The sequence below is a fragment of the Lithobates pipiens genome, unplaced genomic scaffold (assembly GCF_037356315.1).
Source record: "Lithobates pipiens isolate NorthernLeopardFrog02 unplaced genomic scaffold, aLitPip1_a1.2 Scaffold_18, whole genome shotgun sequence".
Classification (NCBI taxonomy): Eukaryota; Metazoa; Chordata; class Amphibia; order Anura; family Ranidae; genus Lithobates; species Lithobates pipiens.
In genome coordinates this window covers 290,638,081-290,655,719 of record NW_027507758.1, presented here as the reverse complement: position 1 = coordinate 290,655,719, position 17,639 = coordinate 290,638,081, and the positions used below count along the sequence as shown (strand labels likewise).

Genomic DNA, 17,639 nt, shown 5'->3' with positions numbered 1-17,639 from the left:
CAATATGGCATACACTGCAGAGGAATGGCATGCAATGTCATCCACAATGGAAGCCTCTCCTAAAGCCCATGCACAAAAAAGCCCACCTAGTATTTGCCAGGGCCCATGCTGAAAAAGAAGAAGACTATTGGGACTCTGTACTCTGGAGTGATGAAACCAAGATAAATGTTTTTGAATCCGATGTCTTCAAAACTGTATGGTTTAGCAAAGGTGAGAAGAAAAATGGATGGTGCCTACAGTGAAATATGGTGGTGGCAGTGTCCTTCTGTGGGGCTGCATGAGTGCTACTGGTGTCGGGGAGCTGCATTTCATTGATGGTATCCTGAATTCACAGATATCTATATTAAAAAAGAAGATGCTACCATCACTCCATGCCCTTGGTCATCATGCACTTTTACTACATGACAATGATCTAAAACACACATCTAAAGCCGCGTACACACGGGCGGACTGTCTGCCCAACTTAGTCCGCCGAAACACATTTCAGCGGACAGTCCGCTCGTGTGTGGGTTTCAGCGGACTTTTTCAGCGTGCAGTCTGGCGGACTAAGTATTTCGGAATTTCCGTAATATTGTCCGTCAGACTTTGGTTTCAGCGGACAATCCGCTCGTGAGTAGGCTAGTTGGACGGACTAAGTATGGCGCATGCTCAGAAAGGATTTACACGATGGAAGGTTGCATTGCTGTGTATTGGACGTCCTATTTCTAGTCCCGTCGTACGTGCTGTACACGTCATCGCGCAAGCTTTCGACGGACTGTTTGTTCATCGTGTGTGGTCAAGTCCGTTCATTCGAAAGTAGGACGGACTGTCCGTTGGATTGTCTGACGGACTAAGTTGGCCATACAGTCCGCCCGTGTGTACGTGGCTTAAGGCCCCTTTCACACTGCCGTGGCTTGAAAGTCGTGCGATTTTGCTGAAATTTTACCGCAATTTTGATGTGATTTTAGGGAATGCCTGTGTAAACTTGAGGTCTATGGATCTCAACTTGCATCAAAGGCGGACAAACGTTGTACAGGTACTACTTTGAAGTCATGACTTGTCATACGACTCTGCTGTCCCAAGTCTCAGGACAAGTTGCACAAGTGTGATAGGGGCCTAAGGCCACTGTTGCATTTCTAAAGAAGAACAGGGTGAAAGTGTTTCAGTGGCCAAGTATGTCTCCTGATCTGAACTCAATCAAACACCTATGGGGAATTCTGAAGAGACAAGTTGAGCATCACTCTCCATCCAGCATCCAGGCTCTAAAAGAGGTCGTTCTTGAAGAATGGAAAAAGATAAATGTTGCAATATGTCACCAACTTGTTCATTCCATGCCTAGAAGACTTGTTGCTGTCCTTACAAATCATAAAGGACATACAAAATAGTAGATGTAGTAGTTTTTGTTGTGTTGTGTATTTATCTTTGCATAAACGAATTTGAGTAAAATTTAAGATTTTGTAATCTAATGCCGGCCATACACGACTTGAATTTCGAAAGAATTTTCTTTCGAAAATCGTATCTAAGAATTTTCGTATGAATTTCGCACCATTAGTAGGCTGCAGCAACAGCCGATTTTCGTGCGGCAATCAAATTTGAGGAATTGGACATGTTGGAAATTTTTTGAAAAACGATTTCATATCAATGATGCGAGAATCGTGCGAGAAATGTAATAAGAAAAAAAAATGTGCATATGCAAGAAAAGAAAATTTACGGAGAGAAAAGAAGATTCTCAGCCACGAAAATTATTTTCTGTAGCAACATGAGATGAAGTTGAAGGCTTGGTCGGGCCGAATTTCGAAAATCAATGGTGGCATCATCGGATCACAAAAAAAAAAAACTTTATGATTTTGAAAAGAAAATTAATTCAACATTTGACCATGTATGGCTTGCTTAAGTTATATTATTAACCTTACTTTCATGTAATGAGCTAAACAAATGTTCTATAAAACTCAGTTTTGTAAAAATTTGGGAAATTGGAAATTGTTCTTGTGTTCATTGAGATATTGATTAAAATCTTACTTTTCAAAAGGGGTTTACTCATTTATGCTGAGCACTGTATATATACATATACAGTACATATATATATACATACTGCAGCCGTCAAAAATGTGGAGTCTGTGGAATCTGAGGGCTGGCGAGGAAGGGCTGCCTGGGAGCGGGGAGGCGAGTACTGCCAGCAGCCTGGGTTAAATGGGAATCCTTCTTCCAGGGATTGCAGAGTGGAAGAGAGAGGAGAACCGGATGATCAGAGCATGGAGAACACAGTGATAACAGCTTTTATTTCGGTTGCTGTGTTCCCTGACGTTCGCTGTTACATACAGCCCCTCCTCCTGGTCCCAGGACTTTGATAGACAGATCACCGTCTGATTCCAGGGCAGGAGATATGTCTATCAAAGTTCCCTGGTCAGGAGAAGGGGCTGTATGTGACGGCGAGCGGGAACACAGCAATTGAAATTAAAGCTGTGATCGCTGTGTTCCCCGCACTCTGATCATCTTTGCAGCAATCCTTTTCCTCCCCTCTGTTCCCCTGCACAGGCAGGCTGCATGGAGGGCACAGGCTGCATGTGGTCACAGGCTGCATTGTTAGGCACAGGCTGCATGATAGATACAGGCTGCATTGGTGGGCACAGGCTGCATGGTGGACACAAGCTGCATTGGTGGGCACAGGCTGCATTGTTAGACACAGGCTGCATTGGTGGGCACAGGCTGCATGGTGGACACAACCTGCATTGGTGGACACAGGCTGCATTGTTGGGCACAGGGTGCATTGGTGGGCACAGGCTGCATTGATGGACACGGGCAGGCTGCATTGATGGACACAGGCAGGCTGCATTGATGGACACAGGTGAGGCTGCTTTGTTCGGCACTGATAAAGTTGTTGGTAATATTTACTTTTATAACTTTATTCTGTATAAAAAATGTAAGTGTCATTTCATGAGATAATTTATGATGCTGTGTTTAGGGGCGGAGCAAGGGCGGGGTTGGCTAGGGCAACTGGTGGTGAGTAACCCTTGAGGCCTGGCTAGTAGATCAGGACTTTTTGAGCCCTGTTTACTGTATATATACAGTATCTCACAAAAGTGAGTACACCCCTCACATTTTTGTAAATATTTTATTATATCTTTTCATATGACAACACTGAAGAAATGCTACAATGTAAAGTAGTGAGTGTACAGCTTGTCTAACAGTGTAAATTTGCTGTCCCCCAAAAATACCCAACACACAGCCATTAATGTCTAAACCGCTGGCAACAAAAGTGAGTACGCCCCTAAATGAAAATGTCCAAATTGGGCCCAATTAGCCATTTTCCCTCCCCGGTGTCATGTGACTTGTGAGTGTTACAAGGTCTCAGATGTGAATGAGGAGTAGGTGTGTTAAATTTGCTGCTATCGCTCTCACTCTGTCATACTGGTCCCTGGAAGTTCAACATAGCACGTCATGGCAAAGAGCTCTCTGAGGAGCCGAATAAAGGAATTGTTGCTCTACATAAAGAAGGCATAGGCTATAAGAACTTGCCAAGACCCTGAAACTGAGCTGCAGCACGGTGAACAAGACCATATAATGTTTTAACAGGACAGGTTCCACTCAGACCAGGCCTTGCTATGGTTGACCAAAGAAGTTGAGTGCACGTGCTCGGCGTCATATCCAGAGGTTGTCTTTGGGAAATAGACGTATGAGTGCTGGCAGCATTGCTGTAGAGATTGAATGGGTGGGAGGTCAGCCTGTCAGTGCTCAGACCATACGCCGCACATTGCATCAAATTGGTCTGCATGGCTGTCGTCCCAGAAAAACAGTTTGCTGAAGATAAGCAGACTAAGGACATGGATTACTGGAACCATGTCCTGTGGTCTGATGAGACCAAGATAAACTTATTTGGTTCAGATTGTGTCAAGCGTGTGTGGCAGCAATCAGGTGAGGAGTACAAAGACAAGGGTGCCTTGCCTACAGTCAAGCATGGTGGTGGGAGTGTCATGGTCTGGGGCTGCATGAGTGCTGCCGGCACTGGAGAGCTACAGTTCTTTGAGAGAACCATAAATGCCAACATGTACTCTGACATTCTGAAGCAGAGCATGATCCCTTCCCTCCGGAGACTGGGCCACAAGGCAGTATTCCAACATTATAATGACCCCAAATCCACCTCCAAGACGACCACTGCCTTGCTAAAGAAGCTGAGGGTAAAAGTGATGGACCGGCCAAGCATGTCTCCAGACCTAAACCCTATTGAGCATCTGTGGGGCATCCTCAAATGGAGGGTGGAGGAGCGCAAGGTCTCTAACATCCACCAGCTCTGTGATGTTGTCATGGAGGAGTGGAAGAGGACTCCAGTGGCAACCTGTGAAGCTCTGGTGAACTCCATGTCTAAGAGGGTTAAGGCAGTGCTGAAAAATAATGGTGGCCACACAAAATATTGACACTTTGGGCCCAATTTGGACATTTTCACTTAGGGGTGTACTGACTTTTGTTGCCAGTGGTTTAGACATTAATGGCTGTGTTTTGAGTTATTTTGAGAGGACAACAAATTTAAACTGTTAGACAAGCTGTACACTCACTACTTTACATTGTAGCAAAGTGTAATTTCTTTAGTGTTGTCACATGAAAGATATAATAAAATATTATATAAAATGTGAGGGGTGTACTCATTTTTGTGAGATATTGTATATATCATGCATATAGACTGTTTTCTTTCCCATCTGTATATTTGAAGTTCACCTTCACCTTTGCAGGAAAAATGTGCATTTATTATTTTTTTCTGATGAGCCTGCAGAACACTGCACCTGCGATCAGTAGATAGTGGGTGCAATGTCAGGCTCCTGTATACACTGCCTCCAGCTTCCCTGCCCTTACATTCATAGGGGCAGACAGTTGCAAAGCTGGAGGAAATGTCAATGAACTGCGGGATCGCTTATCAGTGGCCTCGCAGTTCAATAGGGAACTACAAGCCCTCGGCGGAGCCCCACACAGCAACAGGGACAGCGGGTGCGGGGAGAGGAACACCTGCTCACTGTCATGGGATTCACCCACGATACCAAATCGCCAAGCGTGAATGGGGCATTATAGTTCTATCATACCCAAAAATTTAAATGCACAAGTCTAAAGACAATGTTAAACAATATTAACTAATAAAGCTAAGGCTGGCCATACATTATACAATTTTCTAGTACAATTTTCTTTAGGTTTCATTTTAGATTTACCAAAACCATATAATATGAGGTCAAATCTAAACACTTTCATTTTGTATGCAATCAGGCAGGTGCTTGTACTACATAGTTAAAAGTAAATCTAAGAAAATTGTATAATGTATGCCCTTCGACAAATTCTCTCCAGCCATTGTTACCCTGTACAGCTGTGTCCCTATGCTTGCTGAGGAGATTTGCCACTACTGATAACATGTTTCAAGGGGGTGCGTTTAATCTAGAGAAAGTGACAAAGGTGCCCTCTTGAATCCCGTCTCCCAGCTTCAAGGGTTGAAGACCTTAAGGCCTCTGTTATGGCACAGGGGCCAAGAAGGGAAGTTGTTTGTTCCTTGAGACAAAAACACTAGGAAAGCATTTAAAAGTGGAGGGAAACTGACACATACAGTATAAACATGTAGCCTTACCATGCCTAAGCACCATATCTAGTGAGAATAGAAATAGAGAAAACCCCTATAGATGGGACTTTGTAGGTACTACCATATCAAAATTTGTAGACAAATATAACATTTATTATACATAGAAATAATACACGAAAACAAACAGATAATCAAGGGTGCATGTTGATGTAAACAATAGTGAGTAGATACAGTGCAATATCCCAAACCCAAGCCAGGGTTTAGGATATTGCACTGTATCTACTCACTATTGTTTGTACATCAACATGCATCCTTCATTATTTGTTTGTTTTCATATATTATTTCTATGTACAATAAATTTTATATTTTTCTGCAAATTTTGATATGGTAGTACCTACAAAGTCCCATCTATAGGGGGTTTCTCTATTTCCATTTTTTCGGGATGTCGTACACCTTTATAGCAGTTTTATTCAGATAGTCCCTTCTCATATCTGGTGAGAAACACATCAGATAGTCTGTATTGACCTGTGATGCCTTGATATTTAATTTTAAAATAAAGGGGAATTTTTGGAGTGTGGCTATCCATCTTTCTATTCTTCCACCATGTAGCCTTACCTCCTTACAGCTTCAAACCTATTTACTGTAACTTTTTTTGGTAATTTTTTAAATCTTCCTACATTTTCTTATATGCAAGCCAGTTTACTAAAGTCAAGATTATGCTGACAGATGTATATCATATATGAATGATATTTTTAGCATCTTAAAGTACTTAAAATGATTCATCAAAACCACAGGAGATGCAGTTATATGGTGAGGTAATGTGTGTGATATCACCAAAGATTATAACCCAGTGAGCAGGTTTATAAATGTAGAAAATCAGCCCCTCCTTTGTCTAACAAATATTTGAGAATTAGAGAAGAGTTATGCCGCGTACACACGATCAGAATTTTGGACGGAAAAAGCTCTGATGGTTTTCTCGACGGAATTCTGATGGGATTTTGCTCAGGCTGTCTTGCATACACATGATCACACCAAATTCCGACTGTCAAGAATTCGTACAACACGTATGATGGGACTAGAATAAGGAAGTTCAATACCCAGTAGCCAATAGCTTCCATCTCCTAGTTGAATCTGAGCATGCGTGAGTTTTTTGAGCGTCGGAATTGCATACACACAATCGGAATTTCCGATAGAAAGTTTTTCCGTTGGAAAAATTGAGAACATGCTCTCAAATTTTTGCTGGTGGGTATTCAGCCAGCTAAATTCCGATGGAGCATATACACGGTCGAATTTCCATGATGAAAAGCTCTCATCGGTCTTTTGCTGGCCGAAATTCCAATCGTGTGTACGCGGCATTAGACTTTTTTTTACTATCCGTCCCCATTTAGAGCATTTCTCCTCATTTCCTTTTCTAACATCTAAAACGTAAGTGGTAGTAAATCTCTCTGCGAAGGAACTAGGCAAAAATAAAATCTGTTAGAGGTTCTGGCCCTTTCTTACTCATTAATAAAGGCTTTTATTGCCATTTGTTTCACAGATGGGGAGATTTTCTCCTACTTCCTGTTCTGTAGAAATCAACAGCAAATGAAATGGAATATCTCCCCCAATGGAAACACAAACAGCAGCAAAAGCTGAGTGGATTTCTGAAAACTCCCCACTGTAATAAAGCCTAAAACAAACATTTTGGCTGCAGTAGGGCAGTTGGTTCACAGCTCACGCACATAATCAATGGTCTGGCTCACCTGTGGTCTGACACCACTACTTTTGCATGACGTTCTAGTCACCATCACTCTGGCTCCAGGAGTAGCACTGTTGATTAGAACAGCATTAAGGGGGCATGCCCGAGAGCTTGGCTACTGTTTGCGTGTGAAAGCCGTAGTCTAACTCTCCTAGTGCTGCCTACCCTAACCCTTGCTGCAGCACTTAACAAGGAAAATTCATTCCTGTATATGGAGCCTGACTACATTACAGCAAAAAACTTTGGTGGAATCAATGGGTTTTAAATTTAGTAATGCACTGTTTTAGTAGCAGTCAGCTCTGCACACTCCTAGCAACAAATAAAATCCATAGAGAAAGAAAAGAAGCTGTAGAAGAAGCGCAATAACATAGTTTATAGAACTGCAAATTCATAACAAGCATTGTTAACTTGGTAAAGGGGGCATTATATTGCATTTTTTTCTTTTAAAAAACTGTGCTCATAACATTTTACAATATATTTTGCCAAAATATAATGAAATTCTACATTTTTCGATTTTCTAAACTTTAATATACATATTTAACACTGTCAAAAGAAATACAACAGGCATTAATGATGGGAAAATATTAATTACATAAAATACAAATCCCATAATTATACTATATATATATATATATATATATATATATATATATATATTAGTACTAACATATTACATATGAGCAAATAGAACAATTCATGACAGTCCAAGCCACCAAAAAAACCTAGCACCTATCACACAATATACAGCCCCTTTGGTGACAACTTATTTAACCTACAAGCATTGTTTGGGTTGAGAGGAAACAGGAGCTCCTGTAGGGAAGTCATACAATCACTCAGAAACACTAAACACTGCTAAACGCTGTAACAAGCTTATAGCTGCTTACATTATAGGGAATGTTCTTACTGTAAAAAGGCTAACGCCAAAAAACATGCATAAACGCCCATAAACGTTAGTCAAAAACGCGGCTAAAAGCACGTTTTTACAGCTGCTTTTTCCTGGCAGCTGCACTGGCGTTATTTTTAAATGTCCTGTCTGCATGAGCCCTTAGTCCAAGCAATATTTAATTAAAGAGCAACTGGGCGCTAAAATCAATTAGTGAGTTGGTGATGCTATTAAGGAAAAGATGTCTACTGTACAGTTTTCCTTTCAGTAACATATTATAATGTTCTATGTGGCCAGATTCAGCAGGCGTCATGCACTGTTTCTGGGACGACTCACAGTTTTTCTTTTAAATGATTTTGCATCAGACAATCTCCCTCTTATGTTCCAATGTGTGTGCCTGTACTCCAGTGGACTTAAGCTGGCCATACACTAGTAGATTTTTGTATGAATGTTTGCATTAAAAAATCTTATCAGTACATTCAATAATGTCATCAGAGACCTGACAAATGTCATTCAAAATTACTTAAAAAAATTGTTCTTAACATTTGATTTAGCAATAAATGGAATTTCTCAAACAAAAACTACATTCACTTTTTGAATTTCTTTAGTCAAAAGGAAATTTATATTCTGCTCCTTCAATTTTTTTTTTACACTATGGTCAAAAAACAAAATCCCCAGCTAAACATTAGTAAATTGAATGAACATTCCAAAAAGGAAAACTTTCTAATTAAATTCTACTGGTGTATGGCCAGCCTAAAGAGGTTGTAAACCTCTAAAAAAAAAATCCAAAACAAATACTTACCTCAAAACGATGCCCTGCAGTGCCGCCCACCCTCTGCTCCCATGGCCGACATGTTTCCCCGAGTTACTTCCGGGTTTGCGGGCTCCAGCGCTGTGATTGGCCAGAGCCACGATGACGCCACTCCCATGCATGCAGGCGGGTGCCGCCGGTCACGGTATGGGTCCTGAAGAAACGATGCACATGCGCCGATGACGACAGCGTATATAGTAAATATGTCCTAAATGGTGCAAGTTTAGGAGATATTTACAGTACCTGCAGGTAAGCCTTACTATAGGCTTACCTGTAGGTACAATTAAAGAGAAAGACTTTACTTCCTCTTTAAGTAAGAGAATGGTGCTAGAAATACCCTGTTCTGCATTTTTTAAAAGGTCAACTGGGTAAAGTAAATTTTAGGACAAAAATTAGAAACATTCAGCAATAGAACATTCAGGAATAGGCTGTGTCTTTAAGGTCCCTTTAAAGGAATGTAAATAATAGACATAACTGTATTTTATATTTAAGTCCAATGTATTTGTAGTGTTAGTGTAATTTTCTTGAACACTAACTGCCAGTGTACTATTGTGTATATAGGGACTCCCAAACCCTGTGGTTTTCATTAGAACTTCATAGAATGATTGTCATATAAAACATTTAAGTCCTGGATCTGCTTCCTAGCAAATAGTTTCTCACTTGCAGCACTGGCAATTCTCCAACAGGGGCACTAATATATTCTTCCTCCCGAAGCAAGCGAAGAAACAGCCTCCCTGTATCTTCTGGCCAACGGAAAATGTGGGTGTTTCTAAGCCAGTTAGGTACATGATCCTGAAAAGGCAAGCACAAGAATGCAGACATTAAACACAATCAGTGTTCTTAAGAATCAGCCTGCATCGAACAAAGCTGATTGAGAAGGCACTGCCCAGGCATGGCTACACATGGCCCTATAATGAGTCATTTGAAGGCTAAGAAAAAGGGTTGGCTGATGATCTTATACATCCTCACTAATGGGAAGCATACAAATTTCCAAACTTCCCACTTCAATCAGACAGAAAAAATGAAGTTAGCCCACACACAGAGCAGCAGCATTGGCTCAGAGACACACGGAAAGTTGTATTCTTAGCATAGTTGAGAATCAGTACAGGAGATGACTAACTTCTGAAGTGGAATTATATCATTTATTAAGAATTAGCACACTTATAATATAGCTAAGGCAGCCCATAGATCAGTGGTTCTCAACTCCTGTCCTTAGGACCCACTAACAGGCCAGATTTGAAAGATAACTGAAATACATTACAGGTGATATCATTTGCTGCTCAGCTATTGCAGTATTCAAGTCTGCATCTCCTCAAGGTAATACATAAAATCTGGCCTGTTAGTGGGTCCTGAGGACAGGAGTTGAGAACCACTGCTATAGATGATTCAGGTGGAAGGAAAGAAAAGGTGGAAGGAAAGATAATCACTTTATTCCCCCATCAACACAGTCAGCGTTGATGGGGTAATGCCTCCTGCAGCGCTATTGTATTTTGCCAACAGGGTGGGTGCGGGGTGGCTGGCAGAACACAATGATTTCTGCTAGTGACTTTAGCCACTGGCAGTAATCGTATGTAAAAATCTGACAGGTTGGTTGTACCCAAGTCAATCGATGGATTGACTCGGGTTAAATAATCCTGCCCACACATGGATTCAATCTTGGCCCGTCCCTGCTAAACCAGACAAACGTTGAACCATGTATGGCAGGCTTAAGGCAACCTTAAATTTAGTCTATTTATATATTATTTTTTTGTACAGCGTGAGGCACTAGTTGGAAAGATTGTGTACAGTGTGTACGTGTCATCTAGGTTTCTCACATACACATGATGTGTAGCATAAACAATTTGGCACATTTTTTTAAATAAAATGCTGTTTTTATGATTTTTTGCATCTCAGTGCTGCCAATATCGTCCATCCTCTTTCAAGTGCTTTGAGCCTGCCCTGTTTCTAGCCAGTCTGGGCTTGACTTTCTCTCTTTGGCTAAGGTATATAAGGTGGTGCATAAAAAGAACTGCCCATTAAGATCTACATTAGGTGGTGGTAAGAGAACCACGTGATTCCCTTTTGAGTGTCCCAGTTTGGACCTGGTTCAGCAATGTCAGGGTGATGGACAGTGAAAGTAACCTAAGCAAATTCTCAGTCAGAAGAATTCATAAGGCTTGTCTAAAACACTCTTTATAATTCTGACGAGTCTCCTTGTGACAAATGTTGGTGCTGTTGTAAACAGGTACATGAATCTGGGGCACTTACCATGTGTGGCATTTTTTAAATTATTTTAAAATCTAAATTGGCTGCTATTATCAACAACTCCACTTTTATTCTCTTTTTGTTTTCTATAGTTATTAAAGAAAACCAATTATGAGAAACCTTGAGGCTGTCATTGCTGACTTTACCTTCTGAAAATGCTCATTGGCTGCTTGTGTTGACCATTAAGAGCAGGAATGCAGATAAAGATTTTTGACTCTTGCCTCTTCCTAATTTCTTAACAATAACTTGTGGGTCATTGACTCAGATGGTATTGAAACCAAAGGCTAACTGTAACGGCTACTATATCATGTTCATATATTAAGCTAGGCCCACTGTATGCTGGCACAGAGATATTGGGTGGGAATTAAATGATAAGTTCACCTTTGTTCAATTTTTTTTTCAAAATTCCAGCCCCCCTATGTACCAATATAGCATTCATGTACTTTTTTTTTTACAAAAATATCAACGATTTCCATTAATTCTACATACACTTACTTTACTTGTCCTCATCCATGTTTCCAGATGTTTCCATTTGCAATGTCTTACTTCCTGATCAGAGTATAGGTTATGACACAGGAAGGAGTTGACCAGCTGACCTCATTAGCACACACCCTGCATCATCCAAACTCCCATTCCAAGGTGCACGTTTTTTAAATGAAATGCAATCAATCAGTGATCACCCTTCTCACTAAATACACAATATACAATCTGATTGCATAGTGTATGGCCATCTTTATACAAGTACATAGAAGGGAATGGACAGAAACACTCATCTGTCAAGCCCCGTTCACATCTCTGCATAGCGGGAACTCGCATTCCCACATGCAACTTTTTTTTAGCGAGGTGGGGAGGCATTTTGGAGCATTTTCACTCATCACACATAGGGCAGCCCATCCACCTGAATGGACTGCCGTACACACAGCAATTGCCCCAAAGAAGCTTCAGAACTTTTTTTTGAGCGGAGCTTGGTGCATTTTTTACTGTGATTTTTGGTGCAGCGCATTTCTGAAATGCAAGGAAACGCGCAGATGTGAATGGAGCCTCATTGTTCTTGTGTTAACGCACCAAATTCACTTTTCTTCCCCATTCCCATATAGCATAGTGGTATTGCACATTTTGTGGCTCGTTTTTCCTGTGACACGCATAGGGCAGCCTGTTGATTTCAATGTGCTGCGCTACATGTGGTTTAATGGGACATTTTGGCGTTTTGTGGGTTTCGTGTTTTTTACTGTGCATTTGCTGCATTTGTCCCTTGTTTTTTCACATGACAGAATGTGTGTTGGCTTCTGTGTTTGCTGGGTCCTTAACAATTAATGGCACTGAAAGCGCAACTAGTAATTTTAGGTGTATAAAGGTGGCCATACCTTATACAATCTGATTGTACAATCTCCTTTAGCTTTACCAAATTTATATAATAGGAGGAAATACCTATAGTTCAACCCCTGAAGCTTCTTTGGGGCGATTGTTGTGTGTAGGGCAACCCATTCAGGTAGATGGGCTACCCTATGTGTGATGAGTGAAAATGCTCCAAGTGAGAAGAGTGATCACTGATTGCATTTCATTTAGAAAATGTGCAGCTGGGAATGGGATGATGCAGGGTGTGTGCTAATGAGATCAGCTGGTCAACTCCTTCCTGTGTCATAATCTAAAGTCTGATCAGAAAGTAAGACATTACAAATGGATACATCTGGAAACACGGATGAGGACAAGTAAAGTAAGTGTATGTATAATTAATGGAAATTGTTGATATTTTTTGCAAAAAAAGTACATGAATACTATAATGGTACATAGGGGAGCTGGGATTTAGAAAAAAAGCAAACAAAGGTGAACTTATTCTTTAAATGTTAGATCCCTTAGTCAATCAAGCCTTTATGGTACCTGTAGACATAAGATGACTGTCACCCAATCCAGTTGATAATGGTTGTTTTAGAAAACAATCTTATGGACCGCACTAAACTTCTCCAGAAACCCTTCAGCTAACAGAATCTCTGGAAAACAGTTTACTGTGATGGGTTTTTCCTAGGGATAGCTATCTACAGAATAAATCATGCTTGAGGGAACTATCATGTATGTGTGTATAACCATTGTTTTATGGAACAAATGTGCAGTTATATATCTGGGTACCGTTAGTATGAATGGACAAAATTGGGTTCATAAAAGAAGATCCTGACTTGCTTGTAAGGTATTGTTGACACAGGCACTAAAAACTAGTTATGCACACACAATTCTTTAATTGTGCAAAACATTAACATTTCCAGAACACTTTGGAATGAACAAATATATTGATCTATGCCATTTGTTGCCTGCCATGTACAACTTACCTTTGTTGCATTTGGAAAAAGAACAGGGATGAACCTAAAGTTCATGCTTCCTTGTTTAATGAATTCCATCTGCATCTGGAATAAAATAAGTAAAATTCTGATTTGGTGTACATTTTATATAAATTTATTACCAAACACATGCAACAAAATTAAATTACAACCACAAACTAAGCTCGCTCATACCCAGCTATCAAAGCTCCATGGCACACACAGCATATACTGTAATAAACTACTTTTATCCAGACAGACATCAATTCTTTTGTGGCCAGAGCTGTTTTCCCATTTTTCACGTACATGTTAAAACGCAACTTTTTTTTCTTTTTTCTTTTTTTTACATGAAACGCACTTATAACCACTAAACATAATATATTTTATGAAAGCAGAGGACCCATAGAAAAAAAAACATCCTTGTTACAACTTTTTTTTGTTGCTTGATATTTGAACAACTGTTTATCAAATCAATGTTTTTGGTGAAAAATAGATTCAAATGTATTTTAGTGCACACAAATGCAATAAAATCCTCAAATTTTTTGCACATTATAAAATATGATGCCCATAAATTTTCTATAGATCACACTTGAAAACCCTGTTGAAGCTATACTCGATCAGTTGTTTTCGTAGTTGCATGAGCTAGTTCCTGACAGCTCTGAACCTAGAAGTGCTTAGAGCTGAGGGCTTCTGGGTTCATTGATCACATAGAGAAACAGAGGTTTCTTGGTTTTCCTTCGCTCTTCATCCAGAAATCAGTGTTGAATGTCCTGGGTTCACAGAGGGAACAGATGTGCCCGGGACATACATTGAAAAGGGGTTGGTCGGGGCACACAGTTTTTAAGCTACAGAAGTGACTGGGCAGCTTTAAAGGTACCTAAAACTTCTATATGAAAGCCCATAGCTGGCTCTGTAAATGCCGAAGTATTATGGTAGTTGCAAGGTTGTTTACATCCCAATACTGTTAAAGTGGTTGTAAACCCATGGGGGGGGGGGAACATGCAAGGCAAAGGCATAATGAGCTAGTATGAGCATAGCATACTAGATCATTATTTACCTGAGAACGAAGCCCCCGAAGCGGTCCTCCGTCTTCATGTCTGCCGCTGCCATGGATCCCGGAGTGACTTCCGGGTCTCGCTGCGGCACTGTGATTTGCCAGAACAGTGATGACGTCACTCCCACGCATGCGCACGGGAGCCGACACTCGCAGCATATCACCGCGATCTGCGGCCTGCCTAGTGCGCCCGCGCGCCGCTGTCTACGGCGCATGCGCCGTAAATAGCGATGGCTGTCTTTTTGGAAATATCTCCTAAACCATATAGGTTTAGGAGATATTTCTTGGACCTACAGGTAAGCCTTAATCTAGGCTTACCTGTAGGTCAAAGTGGTTTGTAAGGGTTTACAACCACTTTAAGCTGTCAGTGGTGGCAGTAAAATAATTAAAGTGAAACTAAGGTCTATATCATACCGAATGGACACTTGCCATAATGTTGAAGCATACACAGTATGCACATTAAGGCACAGTTACCCACCAAAGTCCCCTCCTAAAGTGATGCAATGCCCACGATCTCCACTGTTGCTGCTGATACCTTCACCCGTTCTTTTGGTTTTGGGACCTTAACAAGCTGGCATGAGATGATATGTGCATGTGCAAAGTTAATTTATCCTAGTTTCCAATGCATTAGGTTCCTTTTAGAGGCTGAAAGCTCGGCACTGCCTACATAGCCCAAGGCACCCTGAGCAGGGGAACTATGGTCTTGCTTTGCATGTAAGCAGTTCTCCTAAGGAAAAATGCACACCAGATTTTCTTTGTTGATTATTTAATATTTACCTTAATTAGATCACAGTCTAACAATAAAGAGGGTACATATTATACAGAGAGAAAGGGGATTGCGGTGTGCTAGTGTGGGGTTAAAACCTTAAAACCCACCTGTCAAATGTTCTCTGAAGAGTGATCCAAATACTGAATGCTCTCCAGACAAATTTTTTTTTTAGAATTTCATTTTTTTATTTGCTAGGTCTAACCAGACCCCTGATGTATCACTTTTGAGACAGAGAAAGGAAATGAGAATATAAATTGCTCAATTCTTTTCTCTGCAGCCTCCGCTGCACTGGACAGTGAATAAATAGGAAGTGCTCTGTGCTGTGGCTTCCTGTTCCTTCACAAACTCAAGCATAGTAAACACAATGTACGATGCCAGTGTTTCTCGACTCCAGTCCTCAAGGTGACCCAACAGGTCATGTTTTCAGGCTTTCCATTATTTTGCGCAGGTTATTTGATCAGTTTCACCGCCATAGTAATTACCACAGCTGTTTCATCTGAGGGAAATCCTGAAAACATGACCTGTTGGGGCACCTTGAAGACTGGAGTTGAGAAACACTATACTATGCTTCAATGATGAATGGACACAGAAGAGATTAGTACCAATTGCTCACTATGTTTAGGAAAGAAAGAGTCAGTGAATAGGACATATTTACTGGCCCCAGCTCTTCATCCTGAAACCGATCCCCCCATTTGCCTGCAGCAGCTGCCAGTCGAAAAGGAGAGGTGGAAAGCCTGCAGTGCTGTGTGGGGGGGGGGGGGGCAGCGGAAGCCTGGACAGCAGGTAGGTAGGGGCACATATATCAATCCCCCTGCAGTGCAACCAGAGGGAGAAAGGGGGGAGAAGCCAGAAGCACTGATGGCGGAACTGCAAGAGGATAAATAAGGCTGTACAGCTGGTCCTCCTCAGGTGCCGGTGTTCTGCCAGAAACTGTCCCCCCATCGGATAGAGTCCGCCCCGTACTGCGCTGGCTTCTTTGTGTGGGGGTATTTTGTACACTGTTGGTATACATCTCCCCCAGAAATGTAATTTTCTGGTCATGGATCAGTGCTGTTACAAGCACTTTTCCTCTAACTGTAGCACTTGGACTGATCGTGTGTCTAAGGCAGGGTGACCCTCCTACACCGCACCGAGGAAGTAGGAAGTGACTGCAGGATGTGAACTGAATCCATGTGTGAGTTTTATTATAAATAGCAGCAGGTATGATTGTGCATTGAAATTCACCAACATTATTAAAATGTATCTGGCTCAAGGTGAATTGTTTTATTTTTTCTTTATTTTATTTTTTTAGCAAAATGGTTACAAAATGGTTACATCATAAGTAACAGAAGAACATGTAGGTTGTACTTACCATTCTGTGAATGTACCGTGTATGTAGACCATGGTCATCTCTCCCATGACCAAAATCCTCGTCTACGTCTTTCTTGTACTGTGGGCTTATCGCAATGATTATCATGACACCTATCTATCCAGGCCAGAAACATAAAACAGATGTTTTCTGTCAAATTTAAGGCTCTAAGTCAAGCTACATACACCAGTTGAACATATTTTTGGCATTGAAGAATTATGGCACATGTAGCTGCCAGATAATTATTTTTTTTTAAATTACTTACATCGCTAAGATAACGTTCCATCCACCTAATGATGTCCATTCCCCGGAGTGATCCTTCAAAAATGTCAATCTAAAAAAAAAAACAAGAGAGTGTAAAAAGTTTGTAATGCTAGTTTGTGGTTTTATTGTAATATTTATTTAACATGATTGTGCCAGTAACTGTATTAGATATAAGCAATGTTTTGTGGTGGTTTACAGTGATGTCACAATATAAACACCGAAGGCACGAAATGTGACCACAAACAGGTAATCATGTCCAGCCAATCCATTTGTGACCTGCCCGGACTAAAATTGCATTGGATATAAGAAGGATTATACTTCAATGCTAATCAACATTAGGTTGGCAACTTGGCTGTGGAAACTTTTAGTGCTTCCTTGCACCTGTGCATTTGAGGACTTGCTAATTATTTATGAGAGACTTTTATATGTTTATAGTTTTGCACCTTTGATATATTGGTTTGTATTGTCACTAACTTATAGTTTAGTAGCACTTTTGAGTAATGATTGTATACTGGGCTTGTATACATTGATATATATACACTTTTTTTTTTTTTCACTATTTATGTATGGATAATGTCTGATTCATATATTCTCTCAGTGGTATAATTTTGCACGGCCATCATTATTCTGTTTTTTTCCTTTTACCCACTTGAGGACCGCCGTATTGCCATTGTACGTCAGCACAATGG

The 17,639-nt window shown here is 40.7% G+C and overlaps 1 protein-coding gene across 1 annotated transcript in view; it reads right to left on the bottom strand.

Moving 5' to 3' along the window:
• Positions 1-7,626: 7,626 nt before the first annotated feature.
• The window catches only part of TRAF3IP2 (TRAF3 interacting protein 2), a 33,336-nt gene continuing 23,323 nt past the window's right edge, over positions 7,627-17,639 (bottom strand). Inside the window, exons 6-9 of the mRNA XM_077487104.1 lie at positions 16,952-17,020; positions 16,690-16,803; positions 13,528-13,602; positions 7,627-9,754 (exon numbers count right to left, since the gene is read on the bottom strand). Coding sequence (XP_077343230.1) covers positions 9,584-9,754; positions 13,528-13,602; positions 16,690-16,803; positions 16,952-17,020 — 429 coding nt within the window. The 3' untranslated portion in view covers positions 7,627-9,583. The remainder of the gene's footprint in view (positions 9,755-13,527; positions 13,603-16,689; positions 16,804-16,951; positions 17,021-17,639) is intronic.